Source organism: Mixophyes fleayi, chromosome 5 (assembly GCF_038048845.1).
Source record: "Mixophyes fleayi isolate aMixFle1 chromosome 5, aMixFle1.hap1, whole genome shotgun sequence".
NCBI lineage: Eukaryota > Metazoa > Chordata > Amphibia > Anura > Limnodynastidae > Mixophyes > Mixophyes fleayi.
Genome location: NC_134406.1, coordinates 32,937,205 through 32,955,859, shown reverse-complemented (window position 1 = coordinate 32,955,859; position 18,655 = coordinate 32,937,205). Strand labels below are relative to the sequence as shown.

Genomic DNA, 18,655 nt, shown 5'->3' with positions numbered 1-18,655 from the left:
GCGCAGCATGGTTTTGCCAAGGTGCAAACTTGCATCTTCTACCTGTATTTATTCTTAACTCTATATGAGGCCCGACGTCTCTGTCCTCTTTGTCTATGAGGCTAATATACTTTTCTGTTACATCATTTTTATAGTGATACCTGAATAAATGCAGTATAAATGTAACATGGAAATGTTAGTTTTTGTAAGCAAAATATATATTCTTATCATGTTGCCTATTATTCCATGGCAGTGAATTACACTTTTATTTATTTATTTATGGTATTTTAATTTTTTAACAATTTTGTTGATAACTGTTGAATGATGCATGCCAAGATGGCATACGAAAGCATCCAACATTAGAAGAGCTGATTTTAAAGACAGCCCTGAGTCTACAGAAAGTCCTTACATAAATCTAGTGTTGAACATGTGATTGAATGATAATAGTCATTTGTGTTTACATATCTTTGTTTAACACCTTTTTCTCTGAAAGCTCCTTCTCTCCTTTAAGCCGCGGTAGTGAGATTGGATTGTAGTTGCCGCGTCATTCTCTTGTTTTATCATGTCCTTCCTAATCTTCCTTACTATGTAGCCTCTGGCACCTGAAATACATTATACATGAATGACGAAAACATGATACGTGTTACTCTAGTATCATATAAGTGAATCATCTTGTATTGAGAGTAAAAGGTATACGCACATGCTTGGAACTTTATAATGAAATCTTCTATCTTCTCCGATTTTGTGTGTATTTCTTTACGAACAATGTGGCCTCTGTAAGCTTTAAAAAGAATATGAGAATTTGTTTATTTTCTTAAGGATATATAAGTTTACTCAATTATATATAAGACTCATTGAACATACAACAATACAGCAAACATATTTAATGTAAAATAGTATAACATATTGAATAATCTAGTCCCGGTACATGCACTTCAAGGGTATAAAAAGCGACAAGAATAGTTATGTGGTAATAAACTGTAAAACCACGTAATGCCTGCGCACACTGAACCTGATCACACAGGGCATAAACACTTTAGGGATTACACCAGTCCTCTCAACTGTCCAGGTTTAGGTAGACAGTCCGGCTTTGTCCTAACAATCGGAATGTTGAGAGATATGACCCATTTTCCACTGGTCTACACAGAAGCAAGCGGTTGATGGTTGAACTAGTGATTCCGGGTCACCATTCTCACATCCCTTTTCACACTCACATTGTGGCTTCCGGTGGCACACACACTACCTTCCAATTAGAGATTTTGTCACTCACCGGACCGTGAGTGCCTCTGCGCTGGTGCGTGGCTCCCTAGCCTTCCTGCCGGCACCTATCCTGAACCGCGGCCGTCCGCCATCCTGATGGTCTGTGCATGTGCAGCTCCCAAGAACTCTTGTGACTGTTGCTTTTAATCCAAATTGGTTGATCAGGCAACTCCCTATTTAAGGCATCTGTGTGCATTACCTCATTGCCTGATCTTGGAGTCTCATTCCCTGTGAGTCTCTGAAGGTGTTCCCTGTGTTCTACTAGTGTCTTCAGTTTCCTGCTGATTCCTGATCTACTCATCGCTGGTTTCCATACCCGCTACTATCTCCTGTGTACTACTAGTGTCTTCAGTTCCTGTGGATTCCCTGTGCTACTCATCGTTGGTTTCCATACCTGCTACAGTCTCCTGTTTCCTGCCTGTGTCCTCAGCTGGACTCTGATTACCGGATCTACTCACCTGTGGTTCCTACACTCGTCTCTGCCATCCAGCGTCTCTGCAGTTCCTGCATCTCCCTGTGGACAGACTGTTCTACTGAATAGCGGTATGCATATCTGTTATTGACTTTCTATGTTTACTCTGCATATCTGCTAGGACAAGTCTCCACGCTCAGCAGCGGTATCCATACCCGCTATAGACTGTTATTGTTACGCTGCATACCTGTTTGGAATTAACCGTACTACTCAGTCGTTATATGCATAACTGTGATTGACTATCCATTATTGGCCTGCATATCTGTGCTGAGCAAGTCTCTACCAAGCAGCGCCACCCATACCGTTATATAGACTTTGTTGGATACGCTGCATACCTATTGGGATCAAGTTCCTCTGTGCTCTCAGTGTCTGCATCCTATTATCTTTATATGCTTCCACTCATCTACACTTGTACACATCCTCACCTATTAAGCAGTGGTACAACTTGCTATACGCAGACCACTGACTTCCCCGCTACCTACCTGCACCTGGACAAGTCTTCTCACCATAAGCAGTGGTACAACTTGCTATACGCAGACCACTGACTTCCCCGCTACCTACCTGCACCTGGACAAGTCTCTTCACCATAAGCAGTGGTACAACTTGCTGTACGCAGACCACTGACTTCCCTGCACCTCCCTGCATCTACTCACGTCCATCCTGATCTCCGTGTTCAAATCTGCCTTTCCACTATATCAGCTAGTCGCTGATTCCTTGACCAAGGATTGCTGCAAGTCACTGACTTTCCTATTATTTATTGGCATTTTCTCTCCATCTGCTGTGATATATGTTCCGCTAGTCACCCTGCTACCAGAGGACCGTTGTGTGAACTTCACTACCCTGGTAAGCCCAGTCATCTGGTGAAATCCTAGGCAAGACTCCTAGTGCCCGTGACAGATTTTCAAAAGTTAGGAGGTACAGTTTACACTATTAAGAGAATGAAATAAATATATATGTCAAAATGATGAATTTAGTTCTAGCGCCAAAGGACACTGAGTATTTGTCAGCTTCCTACTGCCAAAATAACCAAAATAACTTGATAAAGAGAAAGACATTGAAGCTCATTTACAAACCACAAAAAATGCAGGCTCGCTATGTGTCTTCATTTGTGCATGTGGGAATAAAATAAATCATAAGAGGGAGGGGACATTGGAACAATCTTAACTACATGTATCACTTTTGTGTGTTTGAATGTTTTTATTACATTGTTTGAAATACGACTTCCCTCAAATATCCAAAATACATTTCAATAAATGTTAAAAACGGGGCGTGATCCCTGGCACCTCAGAGGACTTGGAAACATCAATCCTTCTAGCAAAGCAGCATAATTTCCCTAATATGAGCCCCTATTTCTGTTTTATTTCCATACATTTTTTTTCCCAGCTCTTCACCTTGCTTTCCTCACTTTGTTGACAATGAGGCAGGTAAGCAGATAGGTGGATCAATATAAAGAAACAAGGGAGGACATTTACAAGCATTTGTTTAGTTATATGCTTTGTAAGATATATGCTCTGTAAAGTGGTATGTATGAGTACCAATTTTGCAAGTTATGTTGCGGAAAGAAGGGCGCAATGTTCAATATCTGGGACAAGATCAAGGTGTTGGGCATGAACTCCATTTCTACCGTTAGTATGTGTATTTTGTAGTTTGATGTGTTCTTAAATGTCGCCAGGTGGGTTCCCAGACAAAAACATATTTCTCTTATTAGCACAGTGTGCTGTGCTTTGTAATGCAGTAGGTATTGGCATGTTTTAAGCCTCAAACAGAAAGTCATAAGTAAATTAGCATCTTTCTTTAGCGAGAGTCAGGAGCGTAGGTATTGCCTTGGTAACTGAATTCCTGGCACTGCAGAGAAAATCATGTGTATCTGTTTCTCTAGGTAAAACAGTGTGGAGCATCTCAAAAATAGCATTCTATGTTAAACTAAAGATTACTGTATATTAGAGATGCTCAGGCGCGGTTTTCTGAAAACCGAACCCACCCGAACTTAGGGGATCCGAGTAGGCTCGCGAGGTGGCTCATTACTTTCGCGCATCCTCGGATCTGAATTGAGGCAAAACGTCATTGTTGCTTTGTCGGATCTCCATATTTGGATTCCACAAGTACCTCCCCAGGAAATCCAACACCATTGCTCACACAGAAACAGGAGGGGTAGCAGTGTTCTTGTTACTCTCCAGTCTACAGTGACATTGCTCAGTGCCATTGCTCAAACAGAAACAGGAGGGGATAGCAGTGTTTTTGTCACAAACATTTACTGGAAATGGTTGGAAATTAATGTTTTTGAGGTTAATATTAATGTAGGGATAAAAAAAGAGCCAAGGGATTTTAGAAAAAAAAATCGTGATCCAAAACCAAAACTTGCAAGGGCGGTTTTGCCAGAACCAAACCAAAACATGAAGTTAATTCAGATCCAAAACCAAAACACAGGGGTCAGTGAACATCCCTACTGTATATTTGTTATATGTTATTAATTATTTATCGCTTGACCCCTCTGTGCCCGATTGGCTACCTCTGTTTAAACACCAGAATTGGTGCAGATTTCAAGTGCTTATTTGATTTTATTGCAGGGCTGGAGATGGGCTTTGGGTCTATATAAATATCCCAGGCTTGCTGTGTTCTCTCTATTTTACTCCTTTTAACTGTATTCAATCTAGTGTTACTTGCAAATACATATATCTATTTATTCTATAGAATACGGTATGTATGTGTGGCCAAATTGGACATTGATCCTGTCGGCCTGAGCGTCATTATTGACCTGTGTGTGGCTGGCTTAAGGGGGTAATTTTAGTTAGACGTAATTTGCGTTTCCAGTGCATAGTATGCTTTTTTACTTCTGCGCAAGCTCACATAGCCCTAGTCCTAAGCTAGTGCTTTGTACACATGCTCAGAAGGAAAAAGAGCGTATTATATCCTGACAACACAATTTGCGTCCAACTCAACATGAACCCCTAAAATTTATATTTGCTGTCCTTACATAGGAGACCATTAGGCAGCTTACTGCTCTTTAAAAGCAGACATTTTGGCTTAGCATAGACACGGGATGCTACCAATAACTGAATGTATTTCACTTCTTATTATAAGACATCCATTGATATTGTCCAATAGTTCTCCATACATTTCCTATATTTTATCTATACAGATAATGTGAAAGTATCAATAATATATTAAGTGAAGTCATCATATCTTCTTTTTAATTAATATCTCACAGTTCATAGTAATCTGGTTTTAAATATATTATTTATTATTATTGTTATAAATTGATATTATTTTTGAAGAAATTCAACATAAACTTATTGAGTATCATCCTCTCCCTCAAATTACCACAATGGCAGGGGTCTCAAATCTGGGACCTCTGTAATAGCAAATTATCCGGCCAGATGACTCATTAGAATTTTCAATTGTAGCTCTACTCTCTGTAGCTCTTGTATCAAAACTGCTGATTGGACAACTGCTGCAGTGCGCACCCTGTACTTAGGTGTCAGGCATCCAAAGTGCAGCAGGAGACTGTACTGTTGGAGTGAGTATCTTACAAACAGCGGGGAACCTGGATACCAAAACATATCTTTTATGTATGGGGGAGAAGGGGGACATTATTTTATAATTAATTCTTCTTTAAATTGTCTGCTGTCTTTTAGTGAAAAATATGTATATATTTCAGTTGTTTCTGACCTTCCTACTAGTGGGCTGGAGGTTTCAGATGACCTGTATGAATTCAGATTGAAAAGATTGTAGTTTGAGCTCTCACATCCCCTCCTTTTTTATTCACTACTGTACAATAAACGGAAGGCAGCCAGCCAGGACTGCTGTAAAGCCGCCACATACATGCCATTCCTGCTATTTGGCGCTGTTGCTTAGTGACAGGTTCAATTTGGCCACTATGGGCCTGATTGATTAAGGAGAGAAAAGCAAGAAAAGGAGTAAATTTGCTCATGGGCAAAACCATGTTATAATGCAAGGGGTGCAAATTAGTTTGTTATTTTGCGCGTAAGATAAATACTGGCTGTTTTTTCATGTAGCACACAACTACTTGATAGCTTTTTTTATATAGGCATTTACAGTTGATCTAGGACATGCACTACCCCAAACATGAATCACTACATTTTAAATGTACCTCTCCCTCCATTGAAACATGGTTTTGCCAAGGTGTAAATTAACTTCTTTTTTTTTGCTTTACTTTTGAGAAATGTGATTTTGCTAAGCTGACGCCATCTTGTTGCCTTATAGCCATTTTGTTCTCTTATAGCTTAAAGACAGATTAGATGCTGCTAGCTCCTAGGAGTAATTCATTGTTTGCAAGAAATTATGCCCATGACCTTGGATATAGCAGATGGAGATAACACAACTCCCCCTGGGGAATATTCCTGTGTGAAAATGTGAGAATGTAGCAAGATCTGTGTAATGGGAAGCATGAGTGGTTAAAACCTTTTGGGGCGTAGTTCTCTGTAATACGTGATTTTGTGCTATATAGATATGGACTTGTAACTAATAAAGCAGAGCTAATTGTACACGTAAAACATGGAGTGTATTTAATTCTCTCCAGCTGATGAGCTCATAACTGATAAACTGACACTTACAGGTGAACAATCTGATTAAGGTTCGACACTTTCCTTAATTAATCAGGCCCTATGTGCTGCCGCATAACTTCCAGCATTACTCTGCCCTGTGTGGTTGGAAGATGAAAATAAAAGTCAATAGCAGTCATCTTCCAACCACGTTTAACAGAATGCTCAATAAATATCTGTTTGATCTAGATCTGAATATTATAGGGCACCATGGCCCATTTTACATTCACTGTGGTATTAGGTCAATTGCTTGATATTGCTGCAATATTACAGGCAATCTTCCACTTTGGTGCCATTATATTGCAGCTCAGTTGGAATATTGTTTTTCAATAATAAGGCATCTAAAATGACATAAAATGTTTGCAAATGTGGATTACCTGATTGTATTTTCACTGCACTTTGCTCTCTTTTATACTTCAACTTTTGATATCTCTTTGCTCCCAACCATCCTTTCACACAGGCTTGAATAAAAACAATTCTACCGACTATGGTCTTTATTATTCGGTCCAGCTGTTCAACGTGGTAATATTTGAGGAAAACCTAAAAGAACACAATAAAGAAACAAGAACTACATTATAGTTCACACCGTAAACAAATTAATGATTATAACGGTAATTTACAAATCATAAAAAGAATAACAGAGGGCAGGAAGTGACCCAAAGTAGCATAAACGCTGAGGTTGTTTATATTAAAGAAAAAGTATTGAGCTTAGCAAGAGCTAAGTTATCATGAAGGGGTTGGAAATCATTAGCCAATCAGTTTAAAGGCTTAGGGAGGAGCTACACTAGGAAAGGCTTATAAGTGTGGTAAGTGGCAGTTAGATTTCTCTTGCCTTCTGGAAAGGTCCCTGACCACCCAGGGCATTTTTGTTTTGTTGTGTTGTCTCTCTGCTTTGTTTGTTGCCAGACTTTTCCCTTTCTGAAAGCTCCAGTTGGTGGAAAGCAGTCCAATCAGTGGCCATAAATACACATTCGGGTGGAATTTTGGGCACTCTGCCCTAACAGGGATGTTCAATTAGTTATACTACTCTCGGGGTAGTTGGGGGCACCACTTAGTCAGATGGGCCTCAGCTAATGAGCCAAACGGGGTAGAGCTGGGCTCCACTGCCTAGAAGTGTCCCAATATTTAGTAAAATAAGTTTATGGATATGGCAGAAGGCTGACTGGTATTGCTATTTATTGGCCACCATTTCTGATTAAAATTTAATATTCAATAACATTTTTGTCACCTTTCATATGCCAAACAAGTGTCTTGTGTCTTTATTTTACGGTGATAAGGTAACTCTTGGTAAGTGAAATAATGTAAAAGGTAAAGTGGTCAACCGCTAGGCGGCTTATGAAAAACTGAAGTTCATATTGCTACTTTGCGCAATTGCAGCAGTCTTTATGGATGTTGGTGATTGGGGAGGTGCAAAAGTTTGCATTGGGTGATGGGAGGCGTTGGCTGGCTTAGGGGTGATCCTTGCTGAGTATGGATTACACACATGGATGAAACTACATTTGACAGAGATTGGGTTCAATCCGTTAGAACGCATCTTGTTCCTTCCAGTTGCACTTTTGCTGGACAGCTTATTTTTAGGCATATTTGGATCAATGTAATAAACTAAGAAATATTTAACACACAAATGTGACAAATGTAATAAAGACACTCCTGATGTCCCCTCACCCTTTTGATTAATTTAAGTCATAAGTGAAGCGATATTAAGCAGTATTCATCTGCGGCCTCTGTCTCCTTCCTGCTTTATCATATGTCCCAACATTTCCAGGGGCGGCCTCAGGACAGACAGTATGGAAACAGCATGATGGGCGCACAGCCACAACATGATGAGGGGTATGCCCACACCCCTGGAGTCCTTAGGAGAGAGGGCCCTCAAATAAGGACTGTCCCATATAAATCGATACAGTTGGGAGGCATGCTATACGACCTATTGGACCCTTTCTCAGCTTTATGGCCTGTCAGCTGCTTATTGAAAGCTAGGGGCAGTGGTTGAAGCTCAGCAGGACATCAAACAGAGACTAACACTGAACTTGATCTTATTATTTGCTCTCAGTGGCATCACATGACCTCCTCCTTAGCACAACTTAGCACCAATCAGAGGAGGGGGGGCGTGCAGTCTGTACCACATGGTCTCCCTCCTTTCTCCACAGGAAAAACCTGTGTGATTCCTGCTTACTTTTTTAAAGCATGGTAGGAAATTTAAGCTAGACTTTAATGTACCAGTGTGATGGAATGTTGCTCATGTGAAGAAACATTCTCCTTCATATGGCACAGTAAAAACAACAAGTGCAACAGGCTAACATAGGAAAACCTCTCTGCAGAATTGCATTGTGACTGCTGCAGCCTTTCACCTAACTCATACTTGCCAACTTTCTGTTGCTGGCATCCGGGAGATCCTGGGGAGGGTGGAAGGGGCGGGGCAAGGCAATTTGTGTCATTTTGCCCCCACCCCCTGCAACAAAATCATAATTTTTGAAGGGGGGTGGGGCCAAAATGCTGTGATTCCCCGCGATTCGCATCATTTTGGTAGCGAAGGGGCAGAATGTGGGTGACTTGCCTGCTTTCCCAGGAGTCCAGGAGACCTACCCGGAATTCGGGAGTCTCCAGGACATTCCAGGAGAGTGGGCAAGTATGACCTAACTTTCAAAAAGCTGGTGGAAAATCTGGTCACCCCGAAGTCACATTGATTTGCTACATTTCTTTGGTAGAGTTTGTAAAACTAGTTTATCTTACATGAAAATGTCTGCTGATATGTGATTGCAGATATATATCTCGTTATGTGATTATATGTAACTTATTACTGTGATTAAGGGTAATGTGCAGCCCTTATGAAGGATATGGGGTTTGCCCATGTAGCCCTTGATGACAATCAGGTTGCCCTTGATGACAATCAGGTTGCCCTTCACTTTCCTAACTCTGCTTCTGGATGAAATACCAACAATTTTGCTTGTAGCCCCCTAGATGAATAATCTGATCAGATGCAGAAGTCACCTTATATAAGGACAAGCAGGATGTCAGTTATTAAAGCATCAAAGGACCACTTTAATAACCCAGTGATCTCTCCTGACATCCCCAACCATAAAGCAATTACCTTTGTTTTTCCTAATACCCAGTGGTCTAGATTGGCTTTTTCTAGTATAGCTGCACAGCATTCTGGGCTGACTGGAGGGTCTTCATGAACCTTAAAGCAAATCAGGTAGTACCTTGGAAAACACAAATATTATTTGTAAGTATTTGTAAGTATTGGCAAAATGCATAGAACATTCAGCAAACAGTAAGAGTTGTTTTACTCTTATAACTTTGTAGAGTGCCAGGGAGGCCTCGCCACTCCCCCCGGGCACATAGAAGTAACGCTCATGATGTTGCAGCATATGGGAGAATTACATCAGTAAATAACTACATAGACTATATATACTATAGATCATAACCTTGCACCTTGCTTCCATTAACCTCTCAGAGCTGGCTCTCATCTGGCCTGGGTACAACTCTTGTCTACCTGCTTCTTTATCCCCGTCCCCCTGTAATCTGTACACTTATAGTTTTAGCTCTGTACTATGGCCCTTTTCAAGGCTTTTCTTAGCAAACACAAGTGAAATAACTGACTGAGTCAATAATTATCCCACATCTTGAAATTCTTACAACTTGACTTTGTAAAAAAACAAGTGCAGTTTGGCTAACGCTGGGACTAGTTGAGGATTTGGGATGGAGAGTACGCTGTCTGTCTTTTAAAATTATTAAACAGCCAAATATCCACAAATAAAGTCACTAGCATCAAAACATTGTAATCCCACCGAATTTTAGAATCAAATAAACCAAATCAAACACCTCTAATTATTATTTTGTATACAGGACTGGTTTTAATTATCTGGTCCCAGACATGGAGTTGCAGTCCAGAGCAGAACCTACAACATCAGGGACGGATTGGAAACTTAAAGTGGCCCTGGAAAAAATTCTTGAAGTTGCCTTATGTGGGCTGGTCAAAATCAACTGTAAATGAGGCCATCACAAAAGTAGGCGGGATTTAGAATTACTGGAATTCGGTTGTAGTAACATTTAGGAAAACCTGCCTTAAGACACAGTGGGTTTCTAAAGCAAAACAGGGAAAAGGCTGCCAGGCCTGTGCTATAAAAATACATGAATCCTTTTACATTATCTGCAACTGGTTTATGTCTCTGTGCTCAGGGCCATCTTTTTTTTTATTGGGCACGATGGGCAGCTGCCCGGGGGCCCCACGGGCAAGGGGGCCCCATAGGCACGGCTCTTAATGAGAATAAATAATCCTGCAAAAGAAAAAAACCTGCAAAAAAACCTTCAAGAGTCACTGAGCAAGTACATCTATCTATCTCTATCTCTATATATCTATATCTATATCTGTATCTGTATACATCTATATATCTATATCTATATCTAAGGGGCCCCGGTGCACTGCTTTGTCCGGGGGCCCATAATGTTGTTAAGATGGCCCTGTCTGTGCTCGAACTTCTTTAGTTGCCTACTAACACATCCTTCCAAAATTCCCTTCATGGAAACATATCTGACTTTGTTTAATAAGTTTAACTATTACGAAACATGTTGGCAGAATCCTATTTGATCAGTCTGCCAGAGCAGCATATAAGCACCTCACGCACTGTTGCATCTTTTCCTGACATCATGAGCTGTAAACTACCAGTCAAATCTCGCTCTTTAATATATAAAAATGCGTTCTGCGTGTTTCAAAAAATGCATTAAAAATAATCCTTATAATAAATGGCTGTCCAGTGCGATCACCAGAAAGGTAAAATGCTTCAAGCATCTGCAAGAAAACACTTCTTTTGTAACAATTGTGTATGAGCCCTAAATGTGCCCAGTGATTGGGGGTGGTTTAATTTAATAACAGTGCAGGGAGGGGTGGCAGACAATGGCATAAGTGAAGGGGAGAGCTATTCCAAGGGTTTGCTGGTGATATACTAAGTGCAAATGAGGCAGGATTAATTATATTGTCCGTGCAATGGGGGCTGGCCATATGTTCAACAAAGTGATCTGAGAATGGGACCAATGCAAGGTAGAAGGCAGGCAATGGAATCAATGTAAGAACCACTAAAGTATAGCTAGAGCTGGAATAAGGGTCCGGGGGGCCCGGGGCACTTTAGACAGGGGGGTTATGATATATGACAAATAAACAGGCAAAACTGTGTGCACTACTGTTAGGTACACGTAGCTCTGCCTTCATAAGTAGTACAGTGTGAAGTTGGACATATCTCCCAACTGAGATGTGTGCAGATAAACTCCTAAAAACCTAAAATCACCAATTTGCTGATGGCACATGTTATATTCAAACAATCCCTTGTAATGTGCAATATGAGCAGGTGATAAATAATTGTATACTTGTGGTCATTGAACCGCTACGAATAATAAATGCTCTGTCTTTGCCATTTATAAACCCACATAATCTTACTTGCTCATTCACACATTGCTATGAAGAGTACCTAGTACCTGCAACCTGTTTAGTTTCAAATTAAAACATTTATGTCATAAGGAATAATATAACTATATAACTAGAACTGTAACATAAAGAGGATATCAGAAGTCATCCCGGAGTTCCGAGACCTTTGTAAAAGCACTAATCCCGAGGCCTCGGAACTGAGATGACTTCTAGCATTCTTGGTCTTGCACTTACCGCTTTATAAAGTTAGCAAAAAGAAACCGGTGTGAATAGCCTAGCCGACGAATTCTTGCCGTCTCCAGAATACCTGTGTACCTCAGCTGTACTAGTACTTTCTCCCGATCAAACTTACTCGGTAGACGGTCATTGTTTGGTTTGATACAACGTACAAAGTGCGGCTGACCAGCCACCATTTTTGACAATAAATCCATCAAGGAATACTAAAATAGAAATATGAAGTTAATAGAGTATATCTAAAAATCTAATGGTTTACAAATGAATCAACCACCAGACATCATTGTAACTGCAGTAGTCATAAACCAACAAATTATATAACCAACAATATACATGACTAGTATATTCTGTAGGTTAAACGGTGCATTAAATGGGTGTTCTGTATGTATATGTGTTTTTGGGTGCAGGTAATACGTTTTTTGAAACATGTTGTGCTCATCTGACAAACAACGTTCTATTCCTGTAGGAGCTCCCATTCTGTAATGTGATCTGGTAAGATATCAACAGTAACAGCATCATTTTTAATATGTTAAGGTGCTCTTCGGCAAAGAGGTACTTGCTGCTATTCTGATGGCTCCTCTTCTCCTGTAATTGGAGGGGTATCTTACTAAACAAGTGACAGCCCAGCGATGAATAGCTAGAATATCTGGAAGGTTTAACGTCAGCAAAGTTTAGAAATATGCTGAAAATTGGATGGCTGCAATGCAAACCCAGTGACATTGAGTCTCTTACTAAACTGAGATGTTATGCCGTCCAACTACTGAACCTAGACAGCAATCATCCAGTCCCTAACTACCCCCTTGGTACACTGGGGGATTGGCATAGAACACTAGGTCCCAGCCTAGAGCAGAATATATAAGTGTCACACATAATAAAATTAATTTTTGAAGGTGCAACAGAAATCCCTTTTTTGATATTAGCCACATAATTTTATGCAAATATGTGTTTTTATGAGGAAACAAATAGATTTATGGACCAAGACAGAAGCAGCAGTGGGAGTACAAAACTGTGCATTTTCTGCTGGGAGAAGTTGGATGGCAAGAACTGAGTCAAGAGAATATATTTTCAACAGTTAATAGCCCACAAATATTGGCAGTGATATTCACCTACAGTGGCTGAATACTAAGCTGTGTATATTGAACAGTCTTCTTCTGGTAGAGGTCAGTGTTTTCTATCGCCGACAAAACATTGTCTACAGTATGTAGGTTCTTTACAAATTGAACAGAACACTTAAATATATAAAATTATTTGTCTCATTAACCCAGAACATTTAGGGCTAGATTTACTATACTGAGGGTTTGAAAAAGTGGAGATGTTACCTATAGCAACCAATCAGATTATAGCTGTCATTTATTTAGTGCATTCTACTAAATGACAGCTAGAACCTGATTGGTTGCTATAGGCAACATCTCCACTTTTTCAAACCCACAGTTTAGTAAATATACCCCTTAAAGTGCACCTTTCATCATTTTGCGGGCTGAACCCATATTTGTGAAAATTAAGCCAATTAATATAATTAGAAACCAGGACCTCCATTAATATTGCTATGAAGTACCGCAGTGATGTCACTGGTTCCTAGTGATTTGCTGCATTCACATAAATATCAGTCCGGCCCACAAAATGTCTGCCTCCGCTATGTGCTCTGAGAGTAGAAAGATACATCATAAAACTACAAATTGGAACAATTTACCCTAAAATACGAAGCCACTGTTTGCGTTTTCATGTTGGTGGTCTCTCTAGGATGATGGGTGTCTCCAAACTCACCCTGTTGGGATAACACACATAAAGGCAATGTGACAATTAAGCTCTACAGTTAGCATTGTCTTAGAAAAGATGACATTGCATTCTACAAAAACAGTATGTTATGAAGTCTTATGGAGCATATTACTATTCAAAGTGAAATTTGTGTTATTCAAAGAAACTGCAAAGTATATCGTTTCCATAATGTAATGTTATACAGTATTTTCCTACAGCCTACATATGTTAAGAAGAAAGATGTCAGTTGATCTACAAAGCAAAGCCAAGCTGACAGACAGAAGGCATTAACCTCACAGAAGTAACAAGAATTGTATAACATTAAGATATCCAGCTTGATAGAAATAAAACAGAATCAGGATGTTACATGAGGTTACACATTCATTACAATGTTTAGCGTAAGAAGTGATGTATGTTTTTACCTTGTTGTGACTGGATGTCTTCTGCGTTGACCATGTTTGTGAATTTATTCTTGCCTTGGTTTTTGTATGCGCGAGATTGCCTGAGAATAGCAAAAGCCAAAATCTATCATATATCTTTATCCGCAATATTATACAATCTATTTTGATTTTCATATATATTGCAGCTGAAGTTGCACATATGAAATGAATGCATAATTGTAATTGAACATTATCATGTGCAAATGTACATAAATTGATAGATTAGTAATTTTATTTTTATCTCACATTTGATTGCAATATCTGCAGTCTGATCTGTGTCTGTTTTATAGGCCAGCCCTGTGTACCCAGTAAACCATCTTTTAGTTTGTGCTTCTTGTTAACTGTATATTGCTGTAGTTTAGAGAACATTATTCTGGTTTAGACGTTTCCCTGCTGTTTTGAGATAAGGGGAACGCATACATTTTTTTGAAAACAGATATATGCCAACAATCACCAAAGTCTGACTATCTTAACCATATTTTTTAAATTATTTTTTGCTTCATCTGTTCTATTTCGAATAGGGGCAATTTATTAGTAAATAAAAATGTGAACATAGAGATAATACATGGAAAATGTGCAAACATATCAAGGGCCTGAGACATTAAGGAGAACATAGCAAAAAAATGAGTAACTTTGCATCTGGGCAAAACCATGTTGCATTGGCGGGGGTGGCAAATTTAAAATGTGGGGACAGATTTACGGTTGGGATAGGGTATGTCCTAGATGAACTTTAAATTTCAGTGTGAAAATAAAGGTATCAAGTATTTGTGTGCTAGAATAAAAAACAGGCAGTATTTAACTTATGTGCAAAATAATAAACTAATTCCCACCCCATGCATTGTAACATGAATTGTCCCGGAGAACATTCTCTCCTTTTTTTGCTTTACTTTCCTTAAGACTTAGGCCCCAAGAGTCTAAGCACGGTATTAATGTCTCTATTAATGATAACAGAAGAAATGTATATGTAGAAAAGAACAGACCTAAATGTTATAAAGCTGAACATGTTTTCATTAATGCTACCAGTGTTCTCTAGCTCTCCCCTTCCACCACTTTCCTCCACAATGTAAAAATAGTGCAAACATTTAGGCAAGATATCGGCAAGATATTTGCCACCACCAGGGGCAGCACGGAGTCACAGTGGTTAGCATTACTGCCTCAAAGCCCTGGGGTCATGGGTTTGATTCCAACAAGGGCCCTATCTATGTGGAATTTCTGTATTTGTGTGGGGTTCCTACGGGTGCTACGGTTTCCTACCACACTCCCAAAAAATTTCTAATGGTTTGTTGACTTGTGATGAAATTGATCTTAGTTTGTGTCTGTGTAGAGCACATTCTGATTGTATGTCCACCGGAGCAAGGACTGTGAATGATTACTTTTCTCTCTGTAAAGCGCTTCATAATATATCAGTGCTATATAAATAACTTTTAATAATAATCTGCCGCCACAAGTAGAAGTCAAAGAACTAATCTTACAAATTTATCCTTTGATGCCGAATGATCAAGATTTTTAAAGCCAGACATGTACTCTCCCTTCCCCTCTGTGTGTTGTGTGTATGTCCATCCAAAAATATAATAAGGTGACTAGTCATTGACTTATATATAGGTAAAATTTTTAATAATTTTGAATAAAAATGAAGTTATAAAATGAGTAACAAAAGATGTACCTGTTTTTGTTAGGGGATTAGTTACTAAGATGCGAATTAGATTGTTTTCGGATGATCGCAGAAGAAGTACTATGTCAGCTGGTAAAGTGTCTCTGTTCTTTTCTAGGAAACCAGCTGCATTGTAGAGAACCTTAAGATAAAATACATTATTAAAATCAAAGACTAGAACAACTGATTAAAGTGTTTCAATGTGACCGAAGATATTTCAATTCCTCAAGCAATTTCCTGCAGCAATGAACAGTTATTCCGTACGCGTACTGCTTTATTATCGCCTTCTCTCTGTCTGATTTATGTCTGAAAATGTAGTTAAAGTGTTTGTCAAAGAATAAAATGTAGAATGACAGTTACATCCACTGTGGCCACAATACTCAGCTACTACTTTTTATTATTAGGTTATAGTCAAAATCTCATCAAGCAATTCTTGAAATGTCAGTATTAGGAGTCATTATTATTTAAATAAGATTTAAGATTTCACTTAGGTGAATAGTGCTTTCGTAGCTACACTGCGTAAAGAACTTTCCATTTGATTTAATACATTGGAGGTCATTTACGAGCAGAGAATGACCAAGCACAGAACTTAGTGCCTTGATTTGGGCAAGTGCAACTAGAGTTATAGAGTAAGAGTTGGCCAGAGTAGACTTTTCTTGCTAAGTACAGAGAAGGTAAACTGGTCCCCCAACTTTTTCTGGGCAGTGCAAAAACAAGATTTCATTTTCGGACCACGATAACTGAAAAAAGAGGTGGATGAGGTGCATTTTTATGGTTGTTCCTTGCTTTGCAATGGGGCTCATATCTATTTTCATTTTACTAAAGAAAAATAAAGACCCAACTGGGATATGGCTGGTGCAGGGTCTCAACCTATATTTTAATTGTGCAACTTTAGTGGGAAGGCACCTATCTAGGCACGCTCAGAGTAATGTAATAAAAAGCTTCACACACAACAAAGTACAACAGTTGTCACACATACTAAAGACAGTCCCAATGACACCTCACTATCAGGTTTAATTTAGGCCATAAATCAGGTCGAAACTATGTAGTATTTAGGAGAAAAACAAAAACTATAATGAAAGGGGTGGTAGGAGGTTGGATTCTGATGTGATGTTGTCACATTTGCAAAGTGGCCCTTTTATAGGTTGTTCTACCTCCCCGCAAACTTATGCACACTTGTAGTTTGTGGAGGCACCTCCCAAAAGCAGGGAGTAGGGCTGCACCTCAAAGTGCGTTGGACAAACTAAGTACACCAAAGGAAAATCAAGCATTTTACAGTGTGTGTATATCATGCTTCATCAATTGATTTATTACAATGTTCCAAGAACAAAAGAAGTTCACTCTGCAAATTGTGTAGATCCTTAAAGGACAATTCCATTTCCCAGAAGGTAGTTTTAGCAGCTCATTGCCCACCTTCTTATATGAATGGTGGGGTAACGCCCTGTGAGCTTTGTCTCTGCTCACGCTGAGGTCACACTCCTCCAAGGAGGGCCTGATGTGTAGAGCAGAGTGTAGTACCAGATTCCCCCTCCCATCCTCCATTGAACCATCTCAGCTCTTCAGTCCATGAAATATGAACGTCCAGTGCAGTAACTACTAGTGCCAAGTCAGGCAAATCTCAATACGTCAAGGCTGGAATGCCAACTTGACCCCAGAGAACAAATACTTGCTACTGCAAGCTCTACACATAAAGTCTTCCATTTTGTAGGTCCTATCTCATCAGGTCCTCTACTTAATGATCAACTCTACATATGGAGTAAACTATGCAAGCATTTTGTTATGCATGCTAAATTGGGATCTTGGAAACAGTCCAAATCCAATTTATGAAAGTAAACAAATTCTGCTACTCATATCTCTACAAAGTAACTATTGTGCCATCTGTTGATGTCTCACACGTATAAAACAAATTATCTGAATCGGGCTCTGTGAATAAAACATCTAAGATAAATTACACATATTTTCAACCACAAAAGAATTTCCTTTTACTTCGACTGTATTTTGACAGGTTTCTGGCTGAATATTTACACAATGTTGCTGAACTCACAAACTGTTGTGAATGTCATCATGAGAAACTGAGAAAAAAGTAATTTAAATGGAAATGGGGTGTTTCATGTTACAATAACATTTAAAACAAACCCAAAAAACCCTTTAAACTAATTTAAATAATTAGACTATATATGTGAAGCTTTGTTCGTAGCGTATTTGGCTTTGCAACACTATACAGAATGTCAGGAATGAGCAGATTAAGCAAAGGAAAATGAGCAGCAGGATTTAACCTCTAAATACTTTATTTAATTTCTGTGGGTCATGTTATGCAGAACTGAACAACATGCATAGTATTTTATTATAGAATTTTATAACACTACTTTTTTTGAGTGAAAATAAAATATTTCCAGTGGACAATATTTTTCATGCTTTATTTATTTGTACATAGAGAATGAGTGCAATGTATTTGTATGGATTCTTGTAAATTTAGAAAATGCTGTGTACTTAATTGTGCTATATAAATAAACGTATGTATACTGTACATACACTGTTCCAATACTTGTGCAATATTGTAAAGATACTGTTGTTTTATTGTTACGGTTTTTAAGATCTAGGTTGTGACTTGAGATGTGTTTCAGTGGAGTACGTGAACTGGTTTGTTGAACTAACTTGTGGAACCAGTTCAAGAAACCCATTTGATGAACTCATTCAAAAAGTCACAATAAATTCTTGAACTTTAGATAGACTAAACAATTTGAGCAAAATTTGAGCAAGGTGAGCAGGTTAGACTATGTTCAAGCTAATTCAAACATACGTTCAAACTTGTTCAAGCTTATATTATTACATTGTATACTATGCTTACATTTTCCCCATGCAAATGGTGCATACCAACTTCAA

The 18,655-nt window shown here is 38.9% G+C and overlaps 1 protein-coding gene across 1 annotated transcript in view; it reads right to left on the bottom strand.

The window, feature by feature from the left end:
* The window catches only part of MYO3A (myosin IIIA), a 159,429-nt gene that overhangs the window by 48,636 nt on the left and 92,138 nt on the right, over window positions 1-18,655 (bottom strand). Inside the window, exons 22-29 of the mRNA XM_075211975.1 lie at window positions 15,785-15,914; window positions 14,104-14,183; window positions 13,617-13,691; window positions 11,927-12,132; window positions 9,362-9,473; window positions 6,651-6,813; window positions 680-760; window positions 458-581 (exon numbers count right to left, since the gene is read on the bottom strand). Of these exons, the coding sequence (XP_075068076.1) occupies window positions 458-581; window positions 680-760; window positions 6,651-6,813; window positions 9,362-9,473; window positions 11,927-12,132; window positions 13,617-13,691; window positions 14,104-14,183; window positions 15,785-15,914 (971 nt within the window). The remainder of the gene's footprint in view (window positions 1-457; window positions 582-679; window positions 761-6,650; window positions 6,814-9,361; window positions 9,474-11,926; window positions 12,133-13,616; window positions 13,692-14,103; window positions 14,184-15,784; window positions 15,915-18,655) is intronic.